A 21,655-nucleotide genomic window follows, 5' to 3' on the forward strand; every position below is an offset into this window, starting at 1 on the left:
TGAGACTCAGGGAGGTTAAGAAACTTGCCCAAGGCCAGCACTGAAACATCTGTCTGGTCCCTGAGCCTGAGCTCATGATCACTGCACTCTAAGGCCTCCCGGGGTGCCCAGTCATTGGGGTGGGGGAGGGGAGAGAACGTTTAAGTAAAAGTGCTTCTGAGTTTGCCTCTGAGCCTCTGTCCGTGAACTAGTGTGTATGCATCACCCCACGAGGCACTTTCTGGGGACGCGTGTGCCTGAGGGTCACGTGTGTAAGAGAGAGTGCGCCCGCGTGTGTCCACGCGGGGCCTCCCCGGGTGGGTCCGTGGGTCCCGGTGTCGCGTGGCGTCCGAACCGTGGCTGGGTGCGCGGTGGCTGAGTCCACGTGCAGACGTGGGGCGCGCGCCGCCCCCGAAGGTACGGGCGGGCGAGGGCGAGCGTGCGCACGGGCGGCGGTCTGTGGTGTCCGCGGGTCGGTGTCCACGGGTCGGTGTCCGCGGTGCGGGCTCCGTGTCCCCCCCACCCGCCTCGGTGCTGATTGGCTCGGCGCCGTGACGGGCCGGCCCCCGCCCGGGGCGCCGGCGGCGGCGGGCGCGGGTGCCCGCGTGTGCGCTGCGAGTCGGCTTGTGCGCCGGTGTGTGCGCCGGTGTGTGCGCCCGGCAGCCGGGTGTGCGGGTGAGCAGGGAGCGCGCCGACGCGCGGGCCGCTGCGGCCGAGCCCAGGGTGCGCGGCGTCCCCGCCAGCCCGGCCCGGCCATGGCCCCCGCTCGGGGCCGCCTGCCTCCGGCGCTCTGGGTCGTCACGGCCGCGGCGGCGGCTGCCACCTGCGTGTCCGCGGCGCGCGGCGAAGGTGAGCAGCGGCGGCGGCGGCGGCGGCGGGGCGGGGCGGGGCGGGGCGGGGGGGGGGGCGCCGAGGGGCCTGGGGGCGCGGCGCGCGCAACCAGAGCGAGGCTCAACTTCCTTTCCCTCGACCCCGAATGCCAAAGGAGCTGGGATCTCTGGGTCTGGGGGGCAGGCGTGGCACCGCGGGTGAGACCTGGGGTCAGGGGATGGAGCGATGGCGATGGGGACAGGACTGAGGGAGAGGGACCGGAGGGCTTGAGGATGAGGGACAGAGGCACCGGGGCAGGGACAGGAGGACAAGGACTGAGGGATTCGGAGCGGGGGACAGGGAACTGAGGCTCGGACACTGGGGATGAGGAGACAGGACGGGGGGACAGAAGACAGGAGAAGAGGTATAGGGCAGAGAGGAGACAGGGCAGGGGACAGGGGTGGGGACAGAGGATAGAGAGCAGAGGGACACAAGGACGCAGGATGAGGTTCGGGGCAAGGAGGATCAGAGAACAGGACTGGGTTTGGGGGAAGATGGGAATGAGCGGCAGCAAGTGAGGGTCTTGGAAGTGGGCCGGGCTGGAGGGTTGGAGGACTGGGGGAAAACGAGGGACAGCAGACAGGGGGTGAGAGCCGGAGGGGAGGCAGCTTTGGTGGGCACTGGGGAGAAGGAACCAGTGAGGAGGGGGCTGAGAGGGCTGCAGATGGAAAGGCCCTGGAGAGCTGGGTCTTGTCCAGAGTCAAGGCTGGGGCAGTCTGGTCACTCAGGGGACACAGGATGGGCGTGAGGGCTGAGCAGTCGGAACCAAAAGGGTCTGGGTCTCCACACACCTATGTGCAAGCGTTCACGCGCGCACACACACGTACATCTTAGCCCCGCTGGACACTCCAGGTCCGGCTCAGGATGCCACCCTGGGTTCTGCTCCTCACGCCAGCCCCTGCCCTGGACCTCCTCTGCTTTTGCAGCTCTGCCAGAGGGAGGCTAGACCTGGTGCTCTGTGCAGAATCCTGGGACTGACATCCTGGGTCCAGAGCTGTGTTCTCACTCTGGCAGGATGAACTTCCAGATTCCAGGAAGCTCCAGAGCCAGTGTTCCTCATCCACGCTCAGATATACCACAGATCCACCCCCTCACACACGAACGGCTCACAGAGATGCAGTCGTACCCACAACCAGACATGCACAAACAAACACATGTTAGGATTCACACGCCAAGACCCAGGCCTGTAGAGACTCATGTGCATGGACAGCCCCCTCCCCACGCCATAGTCAGATGCACGGAAATGCGGCCAGTACACGTGTGCACACGTATACATGTAAAGATTCATGCGCATGAAAATATGCACATCCATGGGCAGACACCACACATATAAAAAGACCTCAAACTTGCATGCGTGTCCACAGAAATGCATGTGCACAGAATAAACGCACAGAGACATGGATAAACTCATAATCTCCAATGAAACAGGGGCCATGCAGGGAGCAGGGACCATAGCAAGGGAGCTGAGGGGAAGAGTGCACAAGGGGCCTGGGAGCTCTTGGAGCTGTGGCCTGAGGACACGGTTTTCCCAGGGTCGGGTGGGGAGAAGGGGACAGATTCTTCACCCAGCAGGATTCTGAAGGGCCCACACCAAGGCTCTGGGCGTTGGGTGGTGCATCCCCCACTCCTTGCTTCAACTCTCTTCTCCAGCGAGGAGCCAGCACCCTCCAGAATCCCAGGCTGGCAAACCCCAGAGCCCCTGGGGAGGGGACTTTGACCAGGCTCCCGAGCAGAGGACGGACCATTAGCCTGGGAGAGAGGATGTGTCCAGGGAGGGGCAACAGTTGGGGAAGAGGCAAGGTCTCAAAGAGAGGAAGGGGGGATGTCTGTCAAGGGTGAGAAGGAGGGAGACGTTGTCCAAGGGCCAGGCCATACCTATCTGATCAACACAGCAGGGTACCCATGGCTGGACATGGGTTACCCACGCAGGTCTGACAGTCCTGGGTGGAGACCTGGGGCATGGGTTCCACATAGAACAGCCAGGAGTCCCTGGGCTGGTGCAGAGCCAGGATCGGCCAGGGAGACTGTTGGAACTCAGGGAGGGGGCTCTTTTCCCAGCTGGGGTCCTGCAAAGGTGACAGTGCCCCAGGCTGCCCAAGTGCCCATATGCCAGGTCCCTCACAGTGCTGGGGACGGTCCTACACCTGCAGAGATGCCCCTGAGCCCCACCAGGCTCGAACCCTCATCACTCTGTGGTGTGGATTATACACCACTTTGGGGTGATCTCCAAGGCATTCACATCTTGCCTGACATCCCCTGGCCACCCTGAACTCTCCAGCCTCACCATCATGCGCTGCGTCCTCAGGGAATGTAAATCAATTTAGGTATTAGTCTCAGTGAAATGGAATGGGGGAAGGTGACAGTGCTGGAGAAAAAAAGAAATCGCATAATGCCTTCCACAGTCGAATAGGAGAGGCTTAGGAATTATCTGTGCTTCTCAGAGCAGGAGAGGGACCCGTTTGATCCCCCAGAATAGCCTGGCAAGTAGGCCCAGGAAGGATGCCTACAGACATCTTGCTGATGAGGAAACCGAGGCACAGAGGGGTTAAGAGGTTGCTTCACTGACGGCCCTAAGAGACCATGGGTCCAATCCTCCCACTTACAAGTGGGGAGACAGGCCCAGAGAGGGTCATTGACTTCACAGATGTCACACAGACCTGCAGTCCAGCAGTGCAAGAGGCAGGAGAGAGCCCAGCCCAGGTGAGCAGAAGGGTTGGAATCTCCAAGGGGGTTCAGGCCCAAGCTGGATGGGCGTAACGCTGGAATTCTCTCCAGCCCTGATGAGCCCTCCTGTGGGCCTGGAGCTTCCCATGAGAGACACTCTGTGTTCCCCCCACAGAAGGGGACATGAGGTAGGGAAGAAGGGGACAGAGGGGGAGGAGGGGAGGGGATGGACAGAGAAGTGTCTGGAGGGAATTGGAGCAAGCAGCCCTGGAATCCTATAACTCCTCCTGAATCCAATAGAATCGACTTCTGACTTATTTTTGGATTATCTGAGCCCCCTGGCTGACTGATCAGGAAGCAGCTGCAGGTGTGGTTGGGGATTTCCAGAGGGGAGGGAAGGGTCTAGAAAGTGGGGTCTGCAGGCAGTTGCCCCTAGAGTCAGGGTGTTCATGGGGAGAAGTCCCAGTGGGGGACATTCATTGCCCCTGGGTAGGGGCAGGTCTGAGCTGTATCCGGGTGATGCTGGCGAAGGGCTGAGACCCCATCTGGGATGTGGGTGGGGCGGGGGAGCCCACACGTCCCCTTTCCCCACCCTCTCCCCAAACTGGGCCCTGCTGGTCTGGGGGAAACTGCAGTGCGGCCCCCTCCCCCTCCCCCCAGCCAGCAGGAGGAGAGAGCTGCCTGACCCAGTTTTCTCTCCATTGCCTGAGAGGGAGGGAGGGAGGGAGGGAGGGAGGCGGGAAGGCTTCTCTGCCTGTGCCCCTGGCATGAGGCCGGCTGGGCTCCGGGAAGGGAGATCCCTCTGCGGACACTGGCTCCATCCCCTGATCCCACCTGGCCCCTGGGGACCCAGGGGAGGACCTCAGAGGCCCCTTCCTGGTTCGGCAAGTCATCTCTCCAGCCAGCCTCTGGGGCCCCTGACAATAGGTGGGGAGGGTGAGAGGAGAAAGAGGAAGAAAATCAGCGAATAAGAACATCCTCACTCCTACATTTCCTGAGGACACTTGTCTCCATCTTTAAGGGGCAGGCGCAGAGCTATGCAAATCTCAGGCAGAAGGACACCCAGCCTTTCTTCGGGAAAGTTCCAGGAGGGCCCCGTTTGAACCCTCTGTGACCTGCAGATTGGGTTGTTTGGAAGCCCCTGGTTGCTGGCTGGGAGAGGGAGTACATAGAAGAGAAAGTGAAATGAAAGCTGTGGACCTTGGAGCCCAAAGCCCTTTCATCGGCTAGATCAAAGGAAGCAGGGGCCCAGAGAGGGGAAGGGACTTACCCAAGGACACACAGCAGTTAGAGACAGTGCTGAGATTCAAGCCCTGCTCTTCACAGTTTAGTGCATCTTTATCACCTTAAAGTGAGTGGATGGCTCCTAGGTCCCAAGAGAGAGGCAGGAGGGCCAGGACTTAGGGAATAGGAACGAGCTTTAGTAAGGCATTGACTCCAGGCTTTACAGTTTACCCTCGCCCACCCTTACATATTATTATCCCCATTTTACAGATGAGGAAATTGAGGTTCGGTGAAGTGCAGGTCACCTGCTACCAAGTAGCTGTATTGAGATATGAGCCCAGTGATATCTGATTCCGAAGGCAGGCTCTTTTCTCCACCCTGTTGTTGGTACTTTGCAGGGTCCCCTTTGAGGGTCTGGCTTAGAGTAAACTTGCCTTTGAGGCCAGCGCTCCTTCCCACCACAGTGACAGCCCAGAGGTTCTGCTCCTTGGGCTCAAGCTACCAGGGCTGGTGGCCTTGTCTGTGGTGCCCTGGATGCCAGCCCTGCAGCTACACCTGTGGGGCTCCAGGCACGTTCCTGATCTTCACCGAGGCTCAGTGTTTTCATCTGGAAAATGGAGATAAGAATGAACACCTTTCAGCCGTGTTGTGGGGGCCGCAGATGAGGCATCTCAGGCTCCCCTAGCAGAGCCCAGCACGTAGCAGGTGCTCCGTACGAGGCAGCTCTTCTCCTCCAAGACCCTCCACGTCCCATGTGCACAGAGGACCTGTTGGTGCGAGGCACCCACTGGGGGACACTGGTGATGGGAAAGCTGGGGCCAGTCCTCTGGGGGGAGGTTTGACCTAACAGCGCGAACGCCGGTGGGTGCTTTTGAACGCCATCATGTCCCATGAGTGGCCCAGGGTCAGGTCATCTTCACAAGCCCCTGTAAGGCAGGCATCACTGTCACCCCATTTTAGGGGAGGAAATGGGGGCTTGGGGAAGGGAGGAAACTTGCTCAGGGACACACAGCGTCTAACTGACAGAGCTGGGATTCTGACCCAAGACTCCTGGACTGCTGAGCCCAGCTGCTAGCCACCCCACTGCACCACCAACCAGGGTAGCCTGGCACTCGGGGCCCCTTGTGTTCTGGGAGGTGAGACGATTATGTTTTGGCTGTGATGGTGGAAGAAGGTTTCAAGGAAGAGAAAGAACTTGAACTGAGCCTTGAAGGATGGGGAAGTGAGAAAGGACCCAGAGACTGGAGCTGGCGTGTTTGGGCTGAGAGCAGACCAGTGTGGCCAGGCTGGGCTGGTCCTATGGGACTGGGGAACGGGGGCCCAGGGGTCTGATGTGCTCTTGTTTCCTGTTCTACAGTGAATTTGCTGGACACGTCGACCATCCATGGGGACTGGGGCTGGCTCACATATCCCGCTCACGGGGTAAGTGATGGGCAGTGGGGCCAGTGTTGTCCCTCTGTGAGCAGGGAGAGGCTGTGACTCACAGTCTTATCATCAGACAGATCAAAAGGAAGCAGAGGCCCAGAGAGGTGAAGGGACTTACCCAAGGACACACAGCAGTCAGAGACAGAGCTGCTGATTTCTTAAATTTAGTGCATGCAGATCTTTGGGATTCCAGAACCGACCCTAGTGCCGCCTCCCGATTCTCCAAGTCTGAGGCGTGGATGTGGGATGCTTATGTCTGTGTCCCAGGCCCATCTGGCCTCCATGGTCTTGGCACTGTGCCTGGCACACAGTGCGCCCTCATTAAATGTATAATCGTTATCATTGTTATTAGTGTGTAGTATGGTTACATCTCAGTAAATTTCCTCCTGCAAACGTGCTCAGAAACGCACACACACAAGCACGCACATCCCCACCATAGACACAAACGCATCATACACCCAGGACTTCTTTCACGAACACTTGGGCAGCCCCCATGCCTCTGGAGACAGAGGGATAATAATATATTGATGACGATGATGATGATGATACTGAGCTGGTATTTGAATATTTCTTTACTTTGGGGTAAGATTGTCATCTGGGCTCTCTGTGGCCTGTGACTGGGGTCAGGATGAGCCCAACTCCTCTCTCTCTGGGGGTCTCGTCCCCAGGTATCAGTAAGCTGAGTCTGCTGTCATCAGCCCCGATGCACCAGGCTTCAGGGAGCTGGAGGGGCAGGCCAGGGACCCCCGAGAGCCCAGAGGACCCGCTTCTCTGCCTGAGGACAAAGGCTGGGTCCTGGGATGTCCCTTTACCCCCCAGGGCTTCAGTCTCTCCCTGTGAAGCACTCTTTTGTGTGTCCCACGTGGCTGTCTCCCAGGGTGAGCGTGAGTGTGGAAGGGCTTTGGTACGGTGAACCGGCTCTGCCAGTGGCAGGGGCTGACCCGTGAGCAGGTGACTGCCTGGATGTCGGTTGGGTCAGCATCTCCCCTGAGGCCCAGCAGCTAGGAAGGAATGGGCCTGGCTCCCCGGCTTGGCTCTGGGTATCTCTGTCCCTCTGTCCCACTCAGAGCTTAGGACTTGGTTTTTAGGGTAACAAGAAGTTGGAAGGGTTTTAAGCGGGGGGTGAGGAATATGGCCAGACTTGGGTTTTGGTCGATCACGTTGGTGATCTAAGGTTCTTTTGTTTACTGGGTGCTGTAAAGAGGGGCTCAGGGAATTCCCTGGTGGTCCAGTGGTTAGGACTCTGCACTTTCACTGCTGAGGGCACAGGTTCAATACCTGGTCGGGGAACTAAGATCCCGCAAGCTGTGTGGCACAACCAAAAAAAACAAGAGTGGCTCAGAGTTACCTCATTTCGTTTAGGAGTTAGAACAAATAACTTATATTCACATAGCTCTTAACAATTCATGGACGTTATCTCATTTCATCCCTACTACCAATCCTGCAAGTGGGTGCAGCCATCCCATTGCACAGATGAGGAAGCTGAGGCTCAGAGCAATGAGAAAAAGCCACCATCAGACAGGTTCCAAGTGATGGACGCAAACTCAGATCTCTCTGGGCCTGGAGCCTGTGTTGAGTCCCTTGTGCCACCTTGTGAAGGGCTGGGAACCAATGCTGCATTATCTACTGAGCCAGGGACCACCTCCCATCCTTATGGGGCCTGGAGATTGGGCTTGCCCAGAGAGGAAAGAAGGTTTCCAAACTCTAGATCCTGAACCTGTGCCAGGCTGGCAGGTGAAACACACAGATGCCCACATCCAGTGGGTCTGGGGAGGGGCCTGGGAATCCTTTGTTTAATAAGTGTCAGCTGGGTGGAGAGTGATGGTCCTTGAGGTTCCATCCACGCTTCTGATTCTGGAGTTTGTTAAGCACCCTGGGTAGCAGGGTTATCCAGGACTGTCTCCAGCATCACAGAGTTAGCAGATTGTCTGCCAGGCCACAGGCCTAAAGCCAGCGGTGCTGGGTCTGAACGAGCTGGTGCTGTGCCGCCTCTCATCAGTGTGACTCAGGCCAGTTGCTTTACCTCGCCTCCACCTCCTCGTTTATAACACAGGGATGATCACAGAACCTGTTCCACGCAGTTTTCATCCGTGAGATGATGCGGGAAAAGGACAATCGTACTGGCAAGAAACCAGATGCTCTGAGAGGTTAAGCATCTCTGCTAAGGTCAGGAGAGTCTGGCCCCAGAGCTCATGCTTTTAACCAGGCTGCGCCCCTCTCTTTGGACCCCTCCTTCCACATACTGGGTGGTGCTCCACCTTACCTGGTGAATTAACAGCCATTCGTGAACTTTCCTTTTTTTTTTTTTTGCGGTACACGGGCCTCTCACTGTTGTGGCCTCTCCCGTTGCGGAGCACAGGCTCCTGACGCGCAGGCTCAGCGGCCATGGCTCGCGGGCCCAGCCGCCCCGCGGCATGTGGGATCTTCCCGGACCAGGGCACGAACCCGTGTCCGATGGGCCCAGCCGCTCCGCGGCATGTGGGATCTTCCCAGACCGGGGCACGAACCCGTGTCCCCTGCATCGGCAGGCGAACTTTCAACCACTGCGCCACCAGGGAAGCCCGTGAACTTTCCTTTTTATTGTCTCGCTTGATGAAGTAGATGAAAGGGGCAGGCATTAGCTACGCCCTTTGACCCATGAGAAGCCCAAAGCTCAGAGAGGGAATGTGATATACCCAGGGACGCACAGCTGGTTTGCTGCATTCTGTTCCGGGAGGGGGACAGAGTTCCAGAGCGGTGGTGGGGGCTGGAGGAGGAGTGTGCCAGGGGGCAGAGAGGTGGCTGGGGTGGGAGTGCCCCAGATGGAGAACAGGGCTGATTCCGCCCTTTCCCACCCTCCAGGAATTTATGCCCCTCTGGGTGTCTGCAGCAGCCCCTGGGCTGAGCCAGGCCATTGGCGCTGGTGGAGCGGCTGGAGCAGACTCAGATTGAGCTGATTAATTTATCCAGGTCCCTGGCAGGAAACAGACAGTGAGCAGCTGGCTGGCTCTTTGGTGCTCCATTAATTGTGACAATGACTTTAACCCCAGATGTGACTCAGTGCTGCCCAGAGCCCCAGCTGCAGAGCGGGGTGCAGCGTGGGGGCCCTTCTTGGAGTGGGGCGTGCAGGAGCCACGCAGCCTTTCAGGTGAGGCGGGCACGCCCTGGACTGCTTCCCCAGTGGTCCCTAGAGGCAGGCACAGGTGGGCCCATTCAGCATCATACCAGTCCTGTTCCTCGGGTGCCTTCTGTGCCAGGCCCAAGCTAAGCACTTTGTAGGCATCTCCTTTCATCCTCTCAAGCCTCACTGAAGTGGGGCCTTTCTGAGCCCCTCTTACAGATAAGGGCACTGAGGACTGGCATATATGACTGGCCAAGACGAAGTCAGACCGAGGGGCTTTCGTCAGAAAGGAAAGACTTGAGATGCCCACAGTCCCCACTCCAGAGCTTGTGGGACAGCTCAGGACCCCGCAGATTCTCGGAGCCCCGTGAGGCGTGGTCTTCACCTCCTTCCTCCCCTCCCCGACCCCCTGCTTAAGCAGTAGGATCTCTAGTTCAAGGACAATACACATAGAGGCCCAAGAGAGATCAAGGGGCTACATCTCTGGTGGAGCCAGGATGGGGACCCAGAGCCTGGCCCCTCCCTCTGCCCTTGGCCACCAGCCCCTCCCCCTCCTCCTCCAGAGTCCACTGAGCTCAGCCCAACAGTGACTGCCCCTGGCTGATCAGCATTCTGCAGCTGAGGAAGCTGGGGCCCAGAGAGGAGCAGCAATTTGCCCAACGTCACACAGCCATTTAGAGACTGACCCAGGCCCAGAACCCAGGCCTCTGGACTTTCGGATCATTTCACAACACTGTGTCTTCAGTACGACGCTTCTGTGTCCACACTGGGCTTGCAGAACATTACTTACACCTCCCAGCTTCTGCTGGGGCTCGTCCCTCCCATCCCCGAAGGAGGATCCTGCTTCAGCCTACAGGAAGGTTCGCCATACCCTATGTGCCCACCCCCTTCGATGTGTCACCCTCCACACCTTTTCTGTGAGGACGTGAGGTGCTTGGGGGCAGGGAGTATTTCTGGTGTATTTCTTTCTTTTTTAAAAAGAAAATTGTGATAAAATACACTTAACATAAAATTTACCATCTTAACCATTTTTAAGCCTACAGTTCAGTGGTATTAAGTACATTCACGTTGTTATATGACCATCACCACCCTCCATCTCTAGAAGTCTTTCATCTTCCCAGACTGAAGCTCTGTATCCATTAAACTGTAACTCCCATGCCGCCTTTCCCCTGGCCCCTGGCAAGTACCACTCTACTTTGTCTCTAGGAATCTGACTTAAGTACCTCAGATAAGTGGAAGCATACAGGATTTGTCCTTTTGCGTCTGGTTTATGTCACTTTGCATAATGTCCTCAGCGTTCCTCCGTGTCGTTGCAAGTGTCAGAATTTCATTCATTTTTAAGACTGAATAATATCCCATCGTATGGATGGACACATTTTGTTTATCAGTTCATCCACTGATGGACATTCGTGTTTCCACCTTCGGGCTGCTATGAATGTGGATGTGCAAATGTCTGTGTCCCTATAAATAAATAAATATTTTTAAATTTTTATTTATTTTTTGGGTCTTAGTTGCGGCACAAGGGCTCTTCGTTGCAGTGCGCAGGCTTCTCTAGTTGTGGCATGCAGGTTTTCTCTCTCTAGTTGTGGCGCATGGGTTCCAGAATGCATGGGCTCTGTAGTTGCGGTGCACAGGCTGTCGTTGAGGCATGCAAGCTCAGTAGTTGTGGCCCACGGGCTTAGTTGCCCCGCGGCATGTGGGATCTTAGTTCCCTGACCAGGGATCGAACCCACGTCCACTGCATTGGAAGGCAGATTCTTTTACCACTGGGCCACCAAGGAAGTGCCCCCTGCTTTTGTTTCTTTTGGGGTGTACACGCAGAAGAGGAATTTACGGTAATTCTGTGTTTAATTTTTTGAGGAACTGCCATAGTGTTTTCCACAGTGACTGCACCAGTTTACATTCCCACCAGTGATGCACAGGGCTCCTCACCAACACTTGTTATTTTCTGTTGTTTTGATAATAGCTAATGGGTGTGAAGTGGTATCTCATCGTGGTTTTGATTTGAATTTCCCTGACGCTTAGTGATGTCGAGCATCTTTCCATGTGCTGTTTAGCCATCTGTGTATCTTCTGTAGATAAATGTCTATTCAAGTCCTTTGCCCATTTTTTAACGGTCTGTTTGATTCTTTGTTGTTCAATTGTAGGAGTTCCTTACATATTCTGGATGTTAATCCCATCTAAGATATGTGATTTGCAGATATTTTCTTCCATCCTGTGGGTTGCTTTTGTACTCTGTTGATAGTGTCAGTGATGGTCACTGGTTTATTTCTGAATCAGTGATTCCTGGCCAGCACCTGGCACAGGAGCAATCATACTCAACTTTCCCACATCCTGGTATCCCCCTGGCGTGGGATCCAGGCCAGCCCGTGAGCCCCCAGCCTTAGGTTGGGGGCAGAGGGAACATCACACACAGCAAGGCAGAGGGAGTCCATCCATCAGACAGTCACTCAACAAGCACCAATGCAGGGGTTGCAGCTGAAGGGTTTGAGGCGGGGGGTGCAACACAGTCAGGTTCATGCATTAGAAAGGTCACCCCACTCTGGGAGTGACGGAGTAGCCGTGTAGAAATGAGGTCAGAGCTTTGTAGCTTTGGCATCAGTTCCAGTCCCAGCTCCATCACTCACTAGCTATGTGACCCCAGACGCATGGCTCTATGTCTGAGCCCCTCTGTTCCTCACCTGTGAAAAGGCAGCAAATAACACTTCCCCAGAAGGATGTGACACTCTATGAGATCACTTCTGTAGGGTGCATGGCATCTGGCTGGCAGTCCGCTGGAAGGTCAGCTCCTCGAGGCTGAAGAACATTCCGTCTTCTTCCCCAGGAAGCCACCAGCACAGTGCATGTGGCTTGTGGTGAGAGAGGGCCAGGTGCTGCCTCTCGTTTCAGCTGGCTGTGCTCTCTCTGCCCGCAGTGGGACTCCATCAACGAGGTGGACGAGTCCTTCCGGCCCATCCACACATACCAGGTGTGCAACGTCATGAGCCCCAACCAGAACAACTGGCTGCGCACCAGCTGGGTGCCCCGCGACGGCGCCCGGCGCGTCTACGCCGAGATCAAGTTCACCCTGCGGGACTGCAACAGCATGCCCGGCGTGCTAGGCACCTGCAAGGAGACCTTCAACCTCTACTACCTGGAGTCGGACCGTGACCTGGGCGCCAGCACACAGGAGAGCCAGTTCCTCAAAATCGATACCATCGCGGCCGACGAGAGCTTCACCGGGGCCGACCTGGGTGTGCGGCGCCTCAAGCTCAACACGGAGGTGCGAGGTGTGGGCCCCCTCAGCAAGCGTGGCTTCTACCTGGCCTTCCAGGACATCGGTGCCTGCCTTGCCATCCTGTCTCTCCGCATCTACTACAAGAAGTGCCCCACCATGGTGCGCAACCTGGCCGCCTTCTCGGAGGCGGTGACGGGGGCCGACTCATCCTCGCTGGTGGAGGTGCGGGGCCAGTGCGTGCGGCACTCCGAGGAGCGGGACACGCCCAAAATGTACTGCAGCGCCGAGGGCGAGTGGCTGGTGCCCATCGGCAAGTGCGTGTGCAGCGCGGGCTACGAGGAGCGGCGGGATGCCTGTGTGGGTGAGCGCGCCTCTGTGCGGGTGGGCCAGCAGCTGGGCTCGGTCTGGGCAGGGATGCTGGGGGCCGGGGAGCAGGCTTGGCACAGTCAGCAAGCTCCTGGGTGGTGCACACAGCACCTGGGAAGATGCGTGAACCTCCAGCGTTCCTGTGTCACCAGGCCACCCACGTGTGTGTTGTGTGTGTGCTGTGGGGTGGGAGACACACCACAGCCAGGTGGACCCTCCGTGGGCATCATGATGTACCCAGAGAGGTACATCTCTGGGCACCAGTGTGATTGGGAATACTACTGGGTACGTGCCTGTGCTAGGGAACAGTGATGTGACCTAACATGTCCAGCATTATTCTAAGCACTTTTCACGTATTAACTCATTTAATCCCCACAAGCATCCAGTGAAACAGGAACTACTGTTATCCTGGCTTTAAACATGAGGGCACTGAAGCACAGAGAGGCAAAGCAACTTGCCCAAGGTGACACAGCTAGGAAGTGGCAGAGCTATGATTTGAACCCAGAAGTCTGGCTCCAGAGTCTGGGCTCAGAACCACTAAACTTCTAACCTGTTGGGCGGGAGGAGGTGTGGGTTAGAATCAGGGCTCAGGGCGAATGTGTGGCGTACAGGGCCATTGTGAGCTTATGCGGGCAGGGGCACCCCGGGAGGACTGTCTGGGGTGGGCATGTCACAGCCTGCCTGTGTTCAGGGGGAACTTATCTAGGGATGTGGGGGAAGGGACGGTCAGGAGCACTTGGGTCATGAAATAACTCCTGTTCCCACAGTGTACTGCTGGGGTTCCTGTGTCACAGACCAGGAGCCGGATCCAGAGCCCAGGCTGTGTGCGTGTGTGTGTGGCCAGCAGACCCCTATGTGGGGGCAGTGCAGCCAGGCATCCTGACCGCCCAGGAACCCTGGGAGGGCTGGTGTGCACAGACAGCTGGTGCCCCAGCTATTAGTGGTCTCCACCTGGTTGCCCTTCCTTGATCTCCCCAGCGACTAGACACATGGCACTCAGAGCTCAGTGAAGCCTGCTTCTGGGACCATTGGTTCTCCTGAGGGAGGAGATGTTCCTGGGCAGAGATCAGAGAGACTAGGGCCTGTCCCCAGATAGCCTCAGTGAAAACTGGGACAGGGCCCTGAAAGACACTAGAAATATCCTCTGAGCCCTTTGCTGGTACTACACAGGCCCTGAGACCACAGTTAGAGGGACCTTCAGGCCTCTCAGCATCACCCCTCTGCCCTAGCCGGCAGGAAGGCCCCTTGGTGCTCGCAGGACTGAGCAGGACACAGGCTGACAGTTTCAGGTGATGTGCAAAGTAGCTTCAGAGTCCAGCCTGGTCCAGCTTAGGAGTTATCTTGCCCCGAGATCTCCAGGACTAGATTCTTCTGTCCAGCCATCAGGCCCTTTCTGGCCCCTCTCTGGGGCTCTCTGATTTCCTTAAGAAAGCTTTTTTCATACTTCCAACTGCCACGAGTCTTCACTCTCCTGGACCCTAAACCCCAAAGCACCTTCTGTGACATTTGCCTGTTTCTGGATTTGTTCTACCCTCTGTGGCCTAGTTTTCAATGCTCTCCGGGCCTCCAGCCTCTCCTGGTTCCTTCACAGACATCCCTGTACTTCTCAACTTCCCTCTGGGTAGTAACAATAACAACGAACATCCCTGCTGCCTATACAGCTTGCAGGGGGATTCCTAGCACATCCATTCATTGGCTCGTTGTAGCAAGGCAGGTATTACAATTCCATTTTACAGATGGGGAAACTGAGGCTCAAGAGGTAGTGTCCTGCTTAGGTTCAGAGCTGGTGAGAGGTGGAGCTGGGCTCTGAGTCAGGTCTGTCTTACTCTGAGCCACGTGTGTAGGCTTTTCACCTATCCCTGGCCTATCCGGAGTGCATTCCCCGCTAGAGCCAGCTCCCAACATCCCCTTATTCGGATGGGGATATAAAGTCCCTTTGTGACAATTTTTTGAGTGTTTGCCATGTGCCAGGCACTTTAATGAGCACATAGTATACATTATGTCAGTTACTCATTCTGTTGAGCATCTACTGTGTCCCGGGCATCAGGAATAGAGACACAGGGCATCCCTGCCTTCGGGGAGTTCACAGTTTCTCATCCTTACAATATTCCTCTAAGCGAGGTATTATATCCCCATCTTACAGACATGAAAAACTGAGTCCTTTCAACTTAAGTGGCAGAGTAGGGATCTGACCCCGTGTTGTCTCACTCCAGAGCCCTGAACTGCTTCCTCTGCCCACAAAGCTCTCTGCGAAGCCCCCTGGGGTAACGTTAAAAAGGTTAGTAACCAGGACAGTATAAGCTGTAACGGTCGGGCAGGCTAGCCAGTAGATACCTGCTCAAGGTCAGCTGCCCCCAACCCTGGATTGAGCCAGTGAGCACAGCAGGCCACTTGTTTGTACAGAGTACATCCTTGCCCTTAGGAGGGAGACTGGTCCTCCTGACTTCGGGGTTGGGGCCTCACTCAGAGGTACTGCTCCAGCCTCCTTTTTTGATAGAGATGGGAAGTGGAGCCCAAAGAGGGAATGCGTCTTGCCCAAGGACCCACAGCATGTCAAGGGCAGGACTCTTGGTGGAAACTCCACGGCCTGAGCAGGGGGACCTCCTCAGAGCTGGGAGAAGCCAAGGCCACTCCCATTTCCTGACGCTGCTGGCACGTTAATAAAAAATAATGAAGAAATGCCAAAGCAGGGTTAGGGAATTGCAGCATATTATGAATTTTACATTTAAATCACAATGCAGTGTAATTATGCCAGTTGCAAGATAATTACAGGTTTTATAAAAAATATTAATTCATAGTGCACTGCAGGCAGTGACGTTTGGGGGCGGGATGCCGGCGGTACGCGGGCCTTTCACTGTTGTGGCCTCTCCCGTTGCAGAGCACAGGCTCCGGATGCGCAGGCTCAGCGGCCATGGCTCACGGGCCCAGCCGCTCCGCGGCATGTGGGATCTTCCCGGACCGGGGCACAAACCCGTGTTGCCTGCATCGGCAGGCGGACTCTCAACCACTGCGCCACCAGGGAAGCCCAGGGGGATGCCGGTTTTAAATCGCACGAGGAGAGACTTTTCTTAACCCTGTAGGTGGGCTTCTGTGCTTGTCTGTTAACCTCCTTCAAAGAAACAGCACAGGTGCAAAACTGAGGCCCTCCCCCAACGGGAGGCCTGGGCCAGCGGCCCTGCAGTGTCGCCCATCCCCACCCCTCCCTAGTGGGTAGCCTGAGAGTGGGAGAGGGTGGGGCACGAGCAGGAGCTGGATACAGACTGGGGGTGCCTTTGCTGGGCTGCTTGAGATGGCCTGTCAAAGCTGGAGCCCCCTGCCCAGCCTGAGCGGGGCCTCCTGAGACCCGAGGGGCCCTGGCCTTCTCCATCGGGCAGTTCTGTCTGAGCAAACAGGGCTGGGAGAGGGGGTCCCGGCTTCCCCCACCCGAGTGCCCCCCCGCCTTCCTTCTGGTGATAGGAGAAGGGACCCAGAGCTTGAGGGCTGCAACAGCGGCCAGGCCCATGGAGAGAGCCACCCTCCCAGCTGCCAGGTTCCCATCTCGCTAGTCTCACCCTCAAGGCTCCCCTCAGAAGTGGCTGGGTAGCAGTTGCTTTTACGGAGAAGACAATAAAGCCCAGGAGGGGGGACCAGCCCAATCACATGGCTTTTTAGCATCCTTATGGAGACTGCACTCGGGCCTCAGGGACCCACGGAAGAACGTCAGAGCCACGCGGAGCTAGTCCAGTTTACCAGTGGGGAAATGGAGGCCCAGAGAGGCGAAGTGACTGACCCAAGGGCACACAGCTAGGAGTGGTTGATTGAATCCCAAATCTCCCAACCCCCTGACCAGAAAGCTCCCCACACTACCCAGTTCCTGACCCAGTGACCTCCCCCCACACGTGGCTGCATCCCCCCCACCCCCTCCAGAGAGAAGAAGGACCTCTCAGAACATCACCCAACAGAGCAGCCCCCAGAGTCTCCTGGCTACCGTCCTTTCTGTCACCTGGACACAGAATATGAACCACCCTCTGTGGCCCTAATCATCGTTCTATAAATATCAGAGCATCTCATTTCAGAGGGGCCGCATGAACAACGAGCTCTTCTGCCTTCCTGACTGTGTTCAAAATCTGATTTAGAATTAATTTCCTTTGGTCGGCCACCAGCAGACACCTTATTTGTCAAATCTCAAGCTCTTCGTGGGGGAGAGGAGAGAGGTGGCCGGGGTCTCCATCAGCTTGCCGGCCTGACAGGCGGCCTGGGCAAGGTGCCCTCGGCAGGGGCAGGAGCCCCTCCTGGCGCACGGCCGACACCGGGCACTGCAGACTCCGGAAGCGCCCTGGGTCTACGGGCAGCCGGGCCCCAGCCCAGAGCCGCTCCATCTGTCTCGGCCATTAATTCCCGGCTCTGCCTCCAGGTCTCCGGGCTCCCCGAGGCCTGGTGATTAGTATTCTTATTCAAGATTATTTTATTTTCATTGAGCGGATTAATCTAGCCTTGACACTTTATAGCCATATGGGTATTAGCCGAGTGTGTGAGAACCGCCCACCGGTGAAGTGGCAGGATGGCGGGGCCGTCTCTAAGCAGAGGCCGGGTGTTGAGAGGCTGGTGGGGGAAAGACTGGGGTTTGCAACCTGGCTCAGCGGGGACCCTGGGGCGAGGCACTCAAGCTCCCCAGCCTCTGTTTCCTCTCTGCCAGACAGACGTATACATGCTGACTGCGTACAGTGGTAATGAGTGCCAGGCGCTGTGCTCGTGTGAATTCACATGTATTCACTCTTGTCATCCTCACAACAGCCCTCGGAGGTGGGAACTATTATTGTCCCCATTTTCCAGATGAAGACACAGAGGCCCAGCAACTTGCCTAATGTCACTTAGCCTAGGGGAAGGGGCTAGAAAAGAAAAGGAACCCAGGCAGCCTGCTCCCAAGTTTCTGCTCTTTAACACCCGAGGACTAGCACAGCTCTGAATGGTCAGGGACTCAGAAAACAAAGGCTGGGGCTTCCCTGGTGGCGCAGTGGTTGAGAGTCCGCCTGCCGATGCAGGGGACGCGGGTTCGTGCCCCGGTCCAGGAAGATCCCACATGCCGTGGAGCGGCTGGGCCCGTGAGCCATGGCCGCTGAGCCTGCGCATCCGGAGCCTGTGCTCCGCAACGGGAGAGGCCACAGCAGTGAGAGGCCCACGTACCGCAAAAAAAAAACAAAAAAAACGAAGGCTGTCATGTTGTGCCATGCATCACACCAAGATGTCACCGCACGTGTCCTGGTCTGCCCCTCGCTGCTCTGACAGCTCCTTGAAAGCAGCACTAGGTCTTATTTACGTCCGGTCCGTGGCTCAGTAAATTTGGGTGAAGGAATAAATAAAGGACAGAATAAGCAAACGGTTCCCGAGATTTTGATCAAGGTGGACCCGATCAGTACAGTGAGGAAGAGTGTCATTCAGTTCAGCCACAGGTTCGGTAAATGTTTGCTGGTGAAGTGCAAAGCCCGTTTCCTCTGCTTCTTGGGCTCAGAAGGAAGCTCTTAGGCTGTGCCCGGGCTTCTGGGAAGAGGAGGGGAGATCACAGGGTGTCAACTAGGACCCTCTCCACAACTCCAAGCACCCAGCCCCCAGTCAGGCCTGAGCCCTCTTGGGGTCTCCCCAGGGGGCAGGAAAGAGGTCTCAAAACTGAGGCACATTCTCGCTGACTTCCCAGCCTATAAGCCCCTTCTGGCTCCATGGCCTCTGAGTCCGGGAAGCAACTTAAGGGCATCATCATTTCTCCTGATTTCAGGTTTTCTCTCAAGTTTGTCGAATTTTACAAATTAACCTAATTTTAGCTATTATGATAAAGAGGTACAATCAAACAAGTGACATAGCTTTGCAAATGAAGCTTCTCTCAAGCACTGAGTTTTCTAGAAAGAGACTTATCGGAGAGAGATCCCAGTGAGTTTCCTGGTGGTCCCTGTTGCAGAGGAGTTCAGTTCCACAGATGGAGCTGGGAGCTGCCTGGCTGGGCAGCATTTGGTCCTCCTGAACCCCTGGGTTGTCTTTCTGCCCAGAGCAGATAATGGCCGGATTAGCTCACTTTGAACACTCCCACCAGTGTTGACAACTTCTACCCTGAGCCAGACCCTAGGAACTTGGAGATGAATAAGGCGGCCCTGCCCTGTTCACAAGGATCTACCCACAAGGAGAGAGAGTCAGACACACAGATGAAAAAGTCCAGCCATAATGTTGCAGGTGGTGAGACCGAACAGGGATGCAAAGATGGGGAGAGGAGTGGTTGCTTCTGTGTGTGTGTGTGTGTGTGTGTGTGTGTACATGTGGAGATGTGGAGCGGTCCAGAAAGGTTTCATCAAAGGCACAGTTAAAATGAATCTTGAAAGAATTCGACAGGGTGACAAAAAGAGAAAAGGCACAGCATGTGCAAAGGCCCCGAGACAGGAAACAACTCCTGAGTGTGGGGAATGGCCAGTCCTTTAGTTCGGCCTGAGGGAGGGGGAGTGGCCCTGAAGGAGGCTGCAGGGAGGCTTTGAACACCAGGCTTTATTGTTTAGGTCATGCGGAGCCTGTGAGGGATTGGCCCAGCAGCAGTGTCATTTTAGAGAGTCCCTCAACCCACAACATCGCACTTCCTGCACGGCTGACTCGTTCTCAGCCTTTAGGCCACAACTCAAAGACCTTCTCAGGGAAGGTCGCTCCTCCCACCATTTACGCTTTGCCACATCCTCTGCTTTATTTCCTTCTGGAAATGATCACAGCCTCATTTACTGTGTCTCCCCCGCCGCCTTGAAAAATGCCAGCTTCTTGAGGGCAGACGCCATGTGGACCTTGTTTGTGGCTGTGTCTCTGGCACAGAATAGGTGCTCATAGTTACTGGCTAAAGGAATAGTCATCTCGCGGGCAGTGGGGCTGGGGAGGGGGTGCTGGGGGCCAGGTTTGGAGGCTGCTGTGGTCATCAGGAGCAAGATGTGTGTGCCTCTCAGAGGCTGGAGAGAAGGTCAGATACGAGAAACATATCGGGTCAGCCACGGTGAGACTGGGAGGGTCAGGAGCCTGCAATTCCTGGACGATCAGCATTGTTCGGGGCGCTTGTAAAACACAGATTCCCAGGCCCCACCCCTGGCTCTTCTAACTCAGTGGCTGTGATGGGGCCGGGGTCTGTGTTTTTATAGGGATGGTTCCACGCCTGTCCGTGTTTGGGAACCTCTGGTCTCATCACACACGTCTCTTCCAGTCACGTTCCTCCCCCACCCCCATTCCCTCTCTGGCTTTCAGGTCACACCCCTGGGGTTTCGGCCCCCCTCAGATTCTTAGCCTTGACCCCTGCCCCTGAGGCTGGTGTCTCGCTCAAGGACAAGTGCCCTGTGAACGACAGAGCCTGGGTGGGAGGGGCCATTGGAGGATTCAGAGAGGCTCCGCCCTGTGCTGACTATGGGGCTGGGACTCAGGTGTCAGGGTCCCAGCCTCAGCTCTGCCTCCGATCAGAGGCCCTCTCTGAGCTTCAGTCCCTCCATCTGCAGATGAGAGTAGGAACAGGTGATGCTGCAGGGCTGCACCTCTGTCCCTCAGGGGATCCCCCAGGAACCCCGGGGCCAGAGAGCTGCCCCTGAGGCCCATCAGGGTGGCCCGGCAGGCTCACCTGAAGCCTCCTTCTCTTCCACAGCCTGTGAGCTGGGCTTCTACAAGTCGGCCCCCGGGGACCAGCTCTGTGCCCGCTGCCCTCCCCACAGCCACTCTGCAGCCCCTGCCGCCCAGGCCTGCCGCTGCGACCTCAGCTACTTCCGTGCAGCCCTGGACCCGCCGTCTGCAGCCTGCACCCGTGAGTACCACCCCGTGGCCCCAGAACCCTCGAGACTAGGCTAGGACCCCATGCTCGGCCCCTCAAGCTCCCAGGGAGCCAGGTCTCAGTGGGTGAGGCAGGGACAGGTGGCTCTCATGGGCCAGGGGCCAGTCTGGGGATGGGGGGTGACTCTGACCCCTCAACAATGGCCTTGACCTCTCTGGGCTCCCAGCTTCTTGTCATAGGTCACCTGCCATCTCTCCAGTGGAAATCACAGGTCACCTGCCATCTCTCCAATGGAAATCTTTCCATTCCTCCCTTGGTCTCTCCGCTCTGCTCCAAAGGGCAGGACAGAACTGGACTCATGCCCTTCCCAGCACCAGGTGGCTTTGGTCATCTTCTGACCCAAGGGTCATGCCAGTGTCCTGGGGGCTGGGGTGGGCAAGCTGGGGGACTGCCCGTGCGGCAAGGTGGGCATCAGAGGAGCCGCCCCCACCCCTGCCCCGCCTCACTGCCATCCTTGAGAGACTGGGGGGAGCTGCAGAATTCGGGGAGCTGCTGTAGTGGGGGGGGTGCATGATTGTGTATATGGAGTGGGTGTGCCTGCGTGTGTCGGATTCTGTGTGTGCCTTGGGAGGCCTGCAGCGATTACGACTGTGTGTGTCCTTGTCGGTAGCAGTTCATGCAGAAGATGCCTGCGTAGAGTGTGAGTGTTCAAGTGCTTGTGCCCACGTGTGTAAAGTGTTCTTAGAGGGGTGTGTGCACACGTGTGTGTGCATCTGGGTACCTGGAACAGACTCATGAGTCCCCGTGGAGCTTGAACGAGCCTGCTTTGGGAGCTCAGCATGGGCACACCTGGCCCTGCAAGGGAGGTGTGCGCCTGGAGAGGGTGAGGCGGCAGCGCGCATGCCCCATACCTGAGGGGACTCTGAGGGACTCCGGCGCCGTGCCTGCAGGGCTGCGTGACTGTCTTGGCATTTCTGCTGATGCAGCTCCTCCGTGGTCTCCCCTCCCCTGGCCCAAAGGGGCCTCTCACTCCCACCCCCGCTGGGGAGGAGCTGCAGCCAGT

General features: G+C 56.9%; 1 protein-coding gene across 2 annotated transcripts in view; it reads left to right on the plus strand.

The window, feature by feature from the left end:
• Window positions 1–734: 734 nt before the first annotated feature.
• The window catches only part of EPHA8 (EPH receptor A8), a gene marked incomplete at its 5' end in the record, with an annotated part of 34,281 nt that continues 13,360 nt past the window's right edge, over window positions 735–21,655 (plus strand). For both annotated transcript variants that reach the window (XM_079918670.1, XM_079918671.1), the window contains 4 exons: window positions 735–828; window positions 6,095–6,159; window positions 12,177–12,840; window positions 20,470–20,625. In XM_079918670.1, coding sequence (XP_079774796.1) covers window positions 735–828; window positions 6,095–6,159; window positions 12,177–12,840; window positions 20,470–20,625 — 979 coding nt within the window. The remainder of the gene's footprint in view (window positions 829–6,094; window positions 6,160–12,176; window positions 12,841–20,469; window positions 20,626–21,655) is intronic.

Source organism: Stenella coeruleoalba, assembly GCF_951394435.1.
Source record: "Stenella coeruleoalba genome assembly, chromosome: 1".
NCBI lineage: Eukaryota > Metazoa > Chordata > Mammalia > Artiodactyla > Delphinidae > Stenella > Stenella coeruleoalba.